At 40.4% G+C, this 11,742-nt stretch overlaps 1 protein-coding gene and 1 long non-coding RNA gene across 2 annotated transcripts; one reads left to right on the plus strand and one right to left on the minus strand.

Moving 5' to 3' along the window:
* Positions 1-2,445: 2,445 nt before the first annotated feature.
* Positions 2,446-3,768, minus strand: LOC115174371 (uncharacterized). Its single transcript, XR_003871766.1, has 2 exons — positions 3,273-3,768; positions 2,446-3,034 (listed from the first exon to the last, which is right to left on the minus strand). It is a non-coding gene; the product is annotated as an uncharacterized LOC115174371 (long non-coding RNA).
* A 750-nt stretch (positions 3,769-4,518) lies between these two features.
* On the plus strand, positions 4,519-7,958 carry LOC115174902 (myristoylated alanine-rich C-kinase substrate). Its single transcript, XM_029733911.1, has 2 exons — positions 4,519-4,913; positions 6,098-7,958. Exons 1-2 carry the CDS (start codon positions 4,818-4,820, stop codon positions 6,785-6,787), a joined length of 786 nt encoding a protein of 261 aa, XP_029589771.1. The 5' UTR covers positions 4,519-4,817; the 3' UTR covers positions 6,788-7,958.
* Positions 7,959-11,742: the final 3,784 nt, after the last annotated feature.

Genomic DNA, 11,742 nt, shown 5'->3' on the forward strand with positions numbered 1-11,742 from the left:
ATATTCCATTAAAGATCTGCCGTTTCCAGCTACAATAGTCATTTACAACATTAACAATGTCTACACTGTATTTCTGATCAATTTGATGTTATTTTAATGGACAAGAAATATACTTTTCTTTCAAAAACAAGGACATTTCTAAGTGACCCCAAACTTTTGAACGGTAGTGTATATCCTGTATCCTTCACTATATATTCTTTACTATCTATTGCATCTTAGCCGCTCTGTCACTGCTCATCCATATACTTTATACTCATATATTCTCATCCCATTCCTATACTGGATTGTGTGTATTAGGTTTTGTTGTGGAATTTGTTAGATATTAGGTTTTGTTGTGGAATTATTAGATATTACCTGTTAGATACTGCTAAACTGTCGGAACTAGAAGCATAAGCATTTTGCTACACTCGCAATAACATCTGCTAACCATGTGTATGTGACCAATACAATTTAATTTTATTTCTTTATCAGGCTCATACAAGAGAGTACAGTTGACTGTATTTCGGTGCTGCAATTGCACTGCAAATCTTGTACCTTTTTGAACACTCACTTCCCCCAAGGGCCAATCACTAGATGTCAACAAGCCTGTGCTGTGAGTAACTGAAACTTTCGGGAGACCACTTCCTCCCCTCTGCAGAACCCCCCTCCCTCCCTCCCCTCCCATCTCCACCACTGCCAAAATGACTGGGGCTTGTTAAACCATAATTTAGCTGAGAGAGTGACAAGGGGGAGACTCAGAGCTCAAGAGTGTAGCCGAGTGACTTCTCTAAGTGGCTGTAGCTCCTGATTGGCTGCCACAGTGTTTACTGTGATATGTCATCTCACCCAACACACTGCTCTTTCAATTCAAGGGGCTTTATTGGCATGGGAAACATATGTTAACATTGCCAAAGAAAGTTAAGTAGATAATATACAAAAGTGAAATAAACAATAAATATGAATGTTACACTCACAGAAGTTCCAAAATATTAAAGACATTACAAATGTTATATTAGGTATATATACAGTGATGTAACGATGTACAAATGGTTAAAGTACAAAAGGGAAAATAAATAAGCATAAATATGGGTTGTATTTACAATGGTGTTTCTTCTTCACTGGTTGACCTTTTCTTGTGGCAACAGGTCACAAATATTGCTGCTGTGATGGCACACTGTGGTATTTCACCCAGTAGATTTGGGAGTTTATTAAAATCGGGTTTGTTTTCAAATTCTTTGTGGATCTGTGTAATCTGAGGGAAATATATGTCTCTAATATGGTCATATACTGGGCAGGAGGTTAGGAAGTGCAGCTCAGTTTACACCTCATTTTGTGGGCAGTGTGCACATAGCCTGTCTTCTCTTGAGAACCAGGTCTGCCTACGGTGGCCTGTCTCAATAGCAAGGCTGTGCTCACTGAGTGTCAAAGCTTTCTTTAAGTTTGGGTCCGTCACAGTGGTCAGGAATTAATTATTTATTTCCAATGTGTCAAGTAATTATCTTTTTTTTCTCATGATTTGGTTGGGTCTAATTGTGTTGCTGTCCTGGGGCTCTGCGGGGGGTGTTTGTGTTTGTGAACAGAGCCCCAGGTCCAGCTTGCTTAGGGGACTCTTCTCCAGGTGTAATGTCGTGTGTGTAGGTGGCAGGGAAGTCAGGCGCAGGAGAATCGAACTTGGTATAAATGGAGTATTTTAATAACGTTACTAAAACTCCAAAACCAAAGTACATAATAAATAAAAGTGGGTACAAGAACCCGTCACACACCAATCCATAATACACGAGCATATGCACAAACAATCTCTGTCAAGGACATGAGGGGAAACAGAGGGTTAAATACACAACATGTAATGAATGAGATTGGAACCAGGTGTGTAGGAAGACAAGACAAAACCAATGGAAAATGAGAAATGGATCAATGATGGCTAGAAGACCGGTGACATCGACCGCCGCGCACCGCCCGAACAAGGAGAGGCATCGACTTCGGAAGAAGTCGTGACACCAGGTTCATCTCTCTGTAGGTGATGGCTTTGTTATGGAAGGTTTGGGAATCGCTTCCTTTTAGGTGGTTGTAGAATTTAACGGCTCTTTTCTGGATTTTGATAATTAGCGGGTATCAGCCTAATTCTGATCTGCATGCATTATTTGGTGTTCTACGTTGTACACAGAGGATATTTCAGCAGAATTCTTCCAAGGGGAGCTGTTAAGAAAGGAATGTGCAGGGAGAGAGAGAATGGCTATCACTTCTATCACTGACCCTGAAAGGCTCTTTGCCCCTGACCTGTCACCTGAGAGGAGAAAGTCTTCACCCATCATTTGTCACCATTCCTATCTCTCAGATAAGTGAAATAAGCAAAGTGCCATAAGCTATTTGTCCAACTTGGGGAATGTGTGTGTGTGTGTTTGTGTAACACCACAACTATGAAACTGTGGACAAACTATTTTGCAGAACCATGGCCAGACAGGGAAGTGTGAATAGGAGATGGTCGTCTTTACTGTGCTTTTGTTACCACACATCTTCACAATGGAAATATGGCAAGTTGCAAAATGAATGCAAGACAAAAAGACAGACATACACACTAGTGATGAAATGCACTAGTGATATATCATGCATAATATTTCTGGATCCTTACACAAACCAATATGGCTTGCAAAGTAAGGCAAAAACACATCAAGGTTTAACTTTATCTTATAAGTTCACTAAATAAACATCTCCAACAATATTCACAATAGAACATATATTTAACAAGGTCTTCAATACAGTAAAAGTATATTTCAGTCCAGCTAATGTGTCTTGGAAAAGCAGAGAAGAAAAGCAGAATGATGACCATTTGGGTTCCAAATTAGTCTCCAAATAGTTGTGCATAATGTCAAAAGTATGCAACTTCCGTAATCAGTCAACTAGGGGTGTCCTCAGCATAGTAGATCCCCTGAATGATTTGGCCTTACATTGCAGTCAGTATCTCCACTTATGACAATTGAATCGCCGCGTCATGTCCTTCTCATTGGGCTTGTTCGACATTGCAGCCGACAGTGCAGGCGACAGCCGACTGACAGATCTACAAAGAAAATTGCATCATAAATAACTACCCATTATTACTTGTACATCAGTCAGTCACAATTTACCCATGATGCATTACGTTTTGATTATCTCGAATGCGGCCACTGAGTGTAATAAAATATCCGAAGACCTAACTTTACGAAAATACAACTCACCACCCACCATTTGGGCTCTAATACGCTCAATAATGAGTTCTCTCATTCACCCTCCTCAAGATTCAGTGGAGTTTTGCTTACCGCGTTCGAGACGCTGACCGTGCGCTGAAAGCTTTGTGCAAGTCTACTACTCGCCTCTCCCTGAAGCTTTGACATCAGTTTTGCCATTCAGATTACCATGGAAACATGATGATTCCGAGCGACAAGACAATAGGAGAACACTGAATGTTTGAGTTTACAAAAAAAGAAAATGTGTTCAATAAATCCAAGTATGATTCTCTCCGTAGACTACATACACATATATCACAGCCATGCAATAAGTATTGTAATCAATGAGGGAAAGTACAGTTAGACCGACCATGTTGTCAAGACATTTTAGAATTTCCACAGCAACGTTTTTGAAACCCCTGACTTTAAACATGTATTCAGTAGCCAAGGCTATTGCATTTTATATAGCTTTAATTTACGCCTGTCGCCCCTCCCTCTCGTTTCGTTTGGTAGGCACAACGGGACACTAAAATATTATTCGTTCAGTCAATTCATTGTGTATACACACGGTGTACATTGAGGGGAAAACGGCACCATAATTGCTCATTATTAATATCCTAACTGACGTTTTATAAACTGTAGAATTCATAGAATGATGCAATCCATTCGACGGTATCTTTATTAAAAATAAACATCTTAAATTAAAAAATATATAAACGTAACTTAAATGTGGTGCATATTGTGACTTGAAATTAATTTCTTACAAGATGGCAAAGGGTTGAAATGAGCATTTTATCAATATTTGATTGTCTCACATAAGCAGTATTTTTTTCAATATGAAAAACAGCCACCACTAAATATACCTTCTATGAACACTGTCTGTTTCAAGTGAATCTGGCTGTATTCAGAGCACGTTCTGAAGGTGGTGGCTGCTCGAGCTCACTGAGCCAAAAAGCCAAACACCAATTTCTGCCTAACGCAAATGCCGATTCCCCATATTCACATTACATAATTGAGATGAAATTGTTACAAACAGTAATGTCACCCTAAGAAATGTATCATTATTAAACAATAATTAGGTATGACTTTGTTATGAGTGATTAGAACGTATTTCAAACCTCTGTATGCACCATAATTGCCCAAATTACCTGGGTCGACTTTTTTTATTTTGTGATTTTGAAAGTAAAATTTGTTGCCGCGACAAGATTATTTTTTTCATATTTGTTACAATCTGAAAAAACTCCATTGTTTCACTCGTTTTTAAGCCTTGCCCACTTTCTGTGTGAGGACTCTGATTGGCTAGATCTGAGCGTGGATGCCGTCATCGCTCGGAATGCTCATTCATCTGTGCACTTGGGCGTTGGACTCCGCTTCTTATTAGCAACAAGGGAAATTTCTCCATTTTCCACCCTGTCTACAGCGAAAGCCACAAATCTGGGATTTTTTATTACTTCTCTTCAGTTGGCAGGTTTTCTTCTGACATTTTCCCATTTTGTTCACTGCGACTGGACTTTGATTGCTTCTCCAGTAAACTTTTCAAAGAGGGACCTTCGCAAAGAGCTTGCGTTTAAAAAAAGAGGCTAGTGGTCTTTGTTCGTTTTTTTTGGATCTGTTGAGTTTCTTTGTTGGAGCGAAAGCATGGGAGCGCAATTCTCCAAGACAGCTGCAAATGGCGAAACCGCGGTTGAAAAGCCTGGAGAGGCTGCCGCTTCACCAACCAAGACCAATGGACAGGTAATTGCTTTTGTTAAAGGAAATATATGTATACCGTTGGTTTGCGTAAAAGTTCTCTCTGCGTTATTGTGGGCACTTATGGAGACGCACGCCGGGCTGTTGGAGCAAACGACCACGATGGGAAAACATTGATTCACAAGTCTACATGTTCTATATAAGCAGTACTATTTAATCTAACATTTTGATAATTGAGTTGAAATGTAATTTCTAAAAAATCTATTAAGGCAAACTGATTTGGATAATTATTTGGAGACAAATGCTGTAAATTAAACACTCGTTTTCATTGATTCATTTGCGATGTGGGGATTTCCATACCATTAATGGGGTTACAGCCTTTGTTTGAAATGTCCGATTGTGAGACATTGGGAATTGGTATCACATTGTAGGGTCGGTCCATAGGTAGTCGTGTATTGTTAAATGGCAATTGGATCGATCATGGTTCAAATCAAAATCATATTTAAAACTGAGCACAAATAACTTGATGCTATCGGTAATTGAATGGGGGAGATGCACGACGCCAACAATGGCTTGCCACGGTCTAGCTAACATCACCTCGCCTTTTGTTACAGATGCTCGAGTAGAGAGCAGGGACGGTTACTAGGACACTGAAGGCAGGGGAGCCACATTCGAATAATGCGCCCATCCTGTAGATCTTATAATAAGTGTTGGAAAGGGTGGTATTTATGAACGCGATATTGCTATTAAAAAAAAAGATTGTTTGAAGGTTCTGTGTAGTTTTTTTAGATATCCATCTAGACGTTGCTCTGCATAGTCGGGTTTATTAATGAGCATCTGCTGTTTTAATGAGCAGCTGCTTTGCGTTGGTGTTTCGGTATTGGAGAGACTGGCAGAGGCGCATCGCCCCCTAGTGAAACACCCCAAACATTGCCTCCGTCATTGCTTGAATCAGCTCATTCTCGCTTGTGATTAGTGGGGAAATGTTTCAATCATGAATCGCCAAAAAAATGTTTTGAATTCGTAACATGCAAAGTAATTACCGCCGCACGTGCCTAAAAGCCCAGTGATACTAAACAGGTTAAAACTTGAGATGAGGCTATATGCTTTTGTCTCAGTTGAATTTGTGGTGTCTACTGCCCCTTGTGTAACTGTGTGGCAATGGTCCATGCCACACGTTATATTTCCACGTTTGCTTCTTGTATGATAAGACTTCAATTTCTCTTTAGGAAAATGGCCATGTGAAAGTGAATGGGGATGCCTCTCCTGCAGCTGCTGAGGCAGGCAAAGAGGTACAGGCCAATGGCAGCACCACAGCTGAGGAGGCTCCAAAAGAGGAGGCTGCACCTGCAGAAGTGGCGGCAGTAGATGGGGTGAAGACAGAGAATGCAGAGACTGTGTCTCCAGCAGCCGAGGGTGAGGCCACCAAGCCGGAGGGAGCCACGGCTTCAACCAGCAACGAGACCCCCAAAAAGAAGAAGAAGCGTTTCTCATTCAAAAAGTCCTTCAAGCTCAGCGGCTTCTCCTTCAAGAAGACCAAAAAGGAGACTGGCGACGGGGCAGAGGGTGAGGAGGCTGCTGCGTCCACCGAGGAGGCCAAGGCTGAGACAGCCGAGGCCCCAGAGGCCACGGCAGAGGGTGAGGAGGCCAAGCCTGCTGAGGGAGAGGCTGCACCTGCTGCTGCTGAGGAGGAGGCTAAGGAAGCAGCTAGCCCTGCAGAGGCCAAGCCTGAGGAAACAGCAGCAGCCCCCGCTGAGGAGGCCAAGGTAGCCCAAGGCACTGAGGAGCCAAAGGCAGAAGAGAAGCCAGCTGAGCCTGCTGCTGCAGAGGAAGCTCCCGTCTCAGAGGAGGCTGCACCTGCAACAGAGGCTGCATCCAGTCCAGAAGCCCCTGTTACTGCAGAGGCTGTTGTTGAGTAAAGCTGGAAACTCAGAGCAAAACAGAAGAAATTTAAATTTAAAAAAGGAGAAAAAGAGATAATCAAAGAACATTTCCCTGTTTGTATGTTGGAGTGGTGCCAGTTGATGGCTTTGAAGAACTTGTCTACAACCAGGGATATTTTAAAGCTTTCCTTTTTTTGGTTTTCCCTTCCCCCTCCACAAAACCCATCTCGGTCCATTGTTACTACCATTCCAACGGGCAGAGGTGGGTGGCTTAAATGTAATACTACAGAAAAAATACATCCACGCTCTGCCATATATTTTTTGCATCAGTATTAAATGTTTTTGTTTTTGCATTTTTATACAAAATGTAAACTTGTCAAAATGTATGGACATCCCCATGGTATGAAGGAGGTGGGGAAAAGTTGAGATGTAAATGAAGGGTTTTTTGGGGTGGGCAGGGGATGGAATAGGTGGCACAATTGTGCCACAGACTGATGTAAACAGTAATCTTAAAAAATTGGAATGAAATGACCGACATCTGTGTACCACGAGAGTACCATGCGGTTTACAACACTAAGTCATTTTACTATGAGACAAAATATTAAATTCCCAGAGCTAGGTTTAGGAAGTCATTTAAAAGAAATCATAGGAGCTTTTCACTTCTCATTAGCTGTACCAGTCAGTGATTCAGTAGAAATACAAGTTGTATAGGCTTTATTGTTTATTGCTGGTTTTATGACCTTAATAAAGTGTAAGTATGTATAGGCGGGGTGTTTTTAACTGTGATTATTGTACAAATGAAATCTTGATCTCAAGAAGCACATGAAGTTTGCAGCTCTTTTTCCACCCGCTCATTTTTGTAAGATAACGAAAACAAATTCATCCTGGAAGACCTTTTAAGCAATTTTGAACTCAACCAAGCTGTGATAAGTGGAATGGTTACTGTTTATATACTGTGGTATGTTTTGATTACAGCAGACAATGCTTTTCAATGGTCTTTGACTAATTAAGGAATCTCTATCAGATGCAATGTTTGTGTAGCATCTTGTCTCTTTCTTTTGTAAATACTGGAGAAGGTTTTACCAATTTGACTTAGAGATGGAATGTAACTTTGCTTACAAAAATTGCTATTAAACTCCTGCTTAAGGTGTTCTAATTTTCTGTGAGCACACTAAAAGCAAAAATAAATGTGAATAAAATTTGTGCAGCATCTGTGTTTTCATTTTAACCAATTTCTGTTCAGTTAACTGTAAAGATTGAGGTGGTAAATTGAGTAATTTCAACAGCTAAGTGAAGACTTGTCGTCATTGGATACAAGTGTGTTAACAGTAGTGTATTCAGGCTAACTGCCTTTTCTACATACTCGAATGTTACGGTATGTTTGCAGAAGCACATTGCCTTAAGCAACAACACCAAGATGGTTTGGCCTAGGATTTTAATTTCTACCGTTACAGCTGATCACAGCCAGTGTAAATGCCCCTCATTCGTCAACAAAAGTCCAACATGGACTCCTCAATGGTTTGGCAAAATCTATTTAATCTCACATTATTAAAACTACCATAAACTAGGTCTAACTTGTTCAAAGCCTTTTAAAATCAAGTATGGACCTGAATACAGTGCCTTTGGAAAGTATTCAGACCCCTTGACTTTTTCCACACTTGATTGTTAGAGCCTTATTCTAACATGGATTAAATTAATTGTTTTCCTCATCAATCTACATACACAACCCCATATTGACAAAGCTATAACAGGTTTTTAGCTAATTTATAAAAATAAAATCTTATTTACGTAAGTATTCAGACCCTTTGCTATGAGACTTGAAATTGAGCTCAGGTGCATGCTGTTTCCATTGATCATCCTTGAACTGTTTCTACAACGATTGGAGTCCACCTGTGGTAAATACAATTGATTGGACATGATTTGGAAAGGCACACACCTGTCTTTATAAGGTCCCACAGTTGACAGTGCATGTCAAAGTAAAAACCAAGAAATAACGTTGAAGGAATTGTCCATAGAGCTCAGAGAGGATCGTGTCGAGGCACAGATCTGGGGAAGGCTAGCAAAAAAAATCATGCAGCATTGAAGAACACAGTGGCTTCCAACATTCTTAAATGGAAGAAGTTTGGAACCACCAAGACTTTACCTAGAGCTGTCCGCCCGGCCAAACTGAGCAATCGGGGGAGAAGGGCCTTGGTCAGGGAGTGACAGAGCTCCAGAGTTCCTCTGTGGAGATGGGAGAACCTTCCAGAAGAACAACCATCTCTGCAGGACTCCACCAATCAGACAAGATTCTCTGGTCTGATGAAACCAAGATTAAACTCTTTCGCCTGAATGCCAAGTGTCACGTCTGGAGGAAATGTGGCACCGGACTTGAAACTGATCAAACATCTCTGGAGAAACCTGAAAATAGCTGTGCAGCGATGCTCCCCATCCAACCTGACAGGTGCCAAACTTATTATCGTCATACCCAAGAAGACTCACGGCTGTAATCGTTGCCGAAGGTGCTCCAGCAAAGTACTGAGTAAAGGGTCTGAATACTTATGTAAATGTCTAAATCTGTTTTTGCATTGTCATTATGGGGTATTGTCTGTAGATTTGAGGGGGTAAAAAACAACTTAATCCATTTTAGAGTAAGGCTGTAATGTAACAAAATGTGGAATAAGTCAAGGTGTCTGAATACTTTCAGAATGCACTGTACATGCGTTTGTCACAGGGATCAGGTTTTGTTCATTGTAAGTTCCACTATTAGAGTGCTATTCCACCTCAACATCAGATGCTGCCTACATCACTGACATTAACTACGTTCACATTTACTAATTATATTTTGACTGGTGTGAGATTGTAGAACAATAGTTATTCTGTGACTGGTACAATGCCAACTGAAAATATAAAAGAAGTCAGTGCAGATCTATTGAGCAGCTAATTGCTGTAGCAAGAGACCCTCACTGCAGACTCAATACTTTGCAATGACGTTGAACAATGAATCGATCGCAGACCCACCCAATACATTAAAAGAAACCATCAATACGGTAGTTTGAAGCTACACTTGGACAATGCAATATGCTTATCACAGATTTTGTTTCAGGGCCAGGGGTCCCTCCCAGCCAGGTTAGCTCACAAGTAACCTAGTCAAAGTTTGCAAGGTGCCCATGTTTAGAGACTAAAATGTACCTATTTTACAGTAGCTGGGCTAACACCTGGCAGTAGAAGGCCCGGCTACAGTGTTTACATGTTATACGTTAGTTTCTATTGTAGCTTAGGGCCTATATGGCCCATATATTCTGTAAGGAGGTGTTCATTAACCTGTTACCATGCTCTTCAGCTTCAGAGACTCAATGAATGGTGTTGCAGACACAAAACATATTTTGATGTCAGATGCATTGGATGCAAACCTTTCCAAGGAAAGGCCTATTTCACAACAAACTAGTCATTTGGCATCTGTTCCTGCTCATTTGCTGCAGAAATAGGAAAGATTTCATATTAGCCTAGTTTACCTACTACCTCATGAAGATTGTGTCTTCTTGGTCAAAACTGTGGCAGTGGCCTGTGCAACAGGTTCTAAGTCAAGTGAAATTGGCAAATGACTCAATGAGCAGTTGGGGAGCTGCAACATTGTAGCATATATCATTCTGTATCAAGTTATGTTATACTACATTGCAATAATTGCAACAAAACTAAAGAGCATGTTATACATGCCTCATAAATTGTCAGTTAAGAACAAATTCTAGTTGCCCATAGTTGCAGGAAGTAGGGGTGCTGAGAGTGCTACAGCATGCCCATTTATTTGTTTTTTTATTTTTTTTATGTTTTTTACCCAAAACTTTTGGGGGACACAGGCCTTTATTACTCCGGTTGTCGTGTTTTTTCAATCAAATCAGTGAACTACGCCTTTATTATTCCTGGTGAGAGCACCATATAAGCGAGGGTGGAAGGCCGCAACCTAAAACATCTTCCCACAGCTATGGGTAGGCCACAAAAAAAGCATGTGCACATGCTACTCCAATCTTCACTGACTGGATTGCAGCTTCCTCATGTTTTTAAATCCACACATGCTTGTTTCCCGCTTGCAGGTGCATGTAATCACTAATACTAGTAAGTTGCTGGACTGAAAATCTAAATATACTTTGTCTGTTCATCAGGTCTAAAGTCCACACAACTCGAAGATCAAGGTTGTATTAGCTAGCAATCATGGCGGTTGAAATAAATAGGCCTAAATTGTAGGTGTGTGTTGATGAAAATAATGGCCTGTGTATTGTAGGTGTCCCGTGTGGCTCAATTGGTAGAGCATGGTGTTTGCAACGCCAGCGTTGTGAGTTCGATTCCCACAGGGGAGCAGTACGGAGAAAGAAAAAAAAGTATGAAATGTATGCATTCACTACTGTAAGTCGCTCTGGATAAGAGCGTCTGCTAAATGGCAAAAAATGTAAACATTTATTGTAGGTGTTATAACGCCATCGTGTGGCTGCCATGTAATGCATCAACCACAAAAATCTAGTGGGTTTTGTATCTTAGATTTGCCATAATACATTATGCATATTTGCAAATACAGTACATTGTTTACAAATAAGAGTAAAACAACCTTATATATTGGATTATGATAGGGTTGGTTACATTTGACCTAAACTCATGGCATTTAAAATGTATATTCTTCAAGAGTCAATGGGTATAAATCATTTAAATGATCATGGTGGATTTAGCATATTTAGCCCATACTTTAACTGATTTCTAACTACTCCAATTCATACATTCACACTAAGAATTAGTATACAAAGGTTTTAATTGGCAAATGCAAAATATCACATTTTCAACAAATATGAAATGGTAGTAGGTTCAATTACGTGAACACCCACATAATCTTCTCTAAAAACATTCCATTAATTAAACGGTGGATATTTCATTCAGAAGATAAAGCAAGTCACACTATAAGTACATTCAAGGAGTACCCAAGGGAAGCACAGTGAATCCAGGTTGTTTTTGTGAATCCTAGAAAT

The sequence above is a fragment of the Salmo trutta genome, chromosome 35 (assembly GCF_901001165.1).
Source record: "Salmo trutta chromosome 35, fSalTru1.1, whole genome shotgun sequence".
Taxonomy (NCBI): domain Eukaryota; kingdom Metazoa; phylum Chordata; class Actinopteri; order Salmoniformes; family Salmonidae; genus Salmo; species Salmo trutta.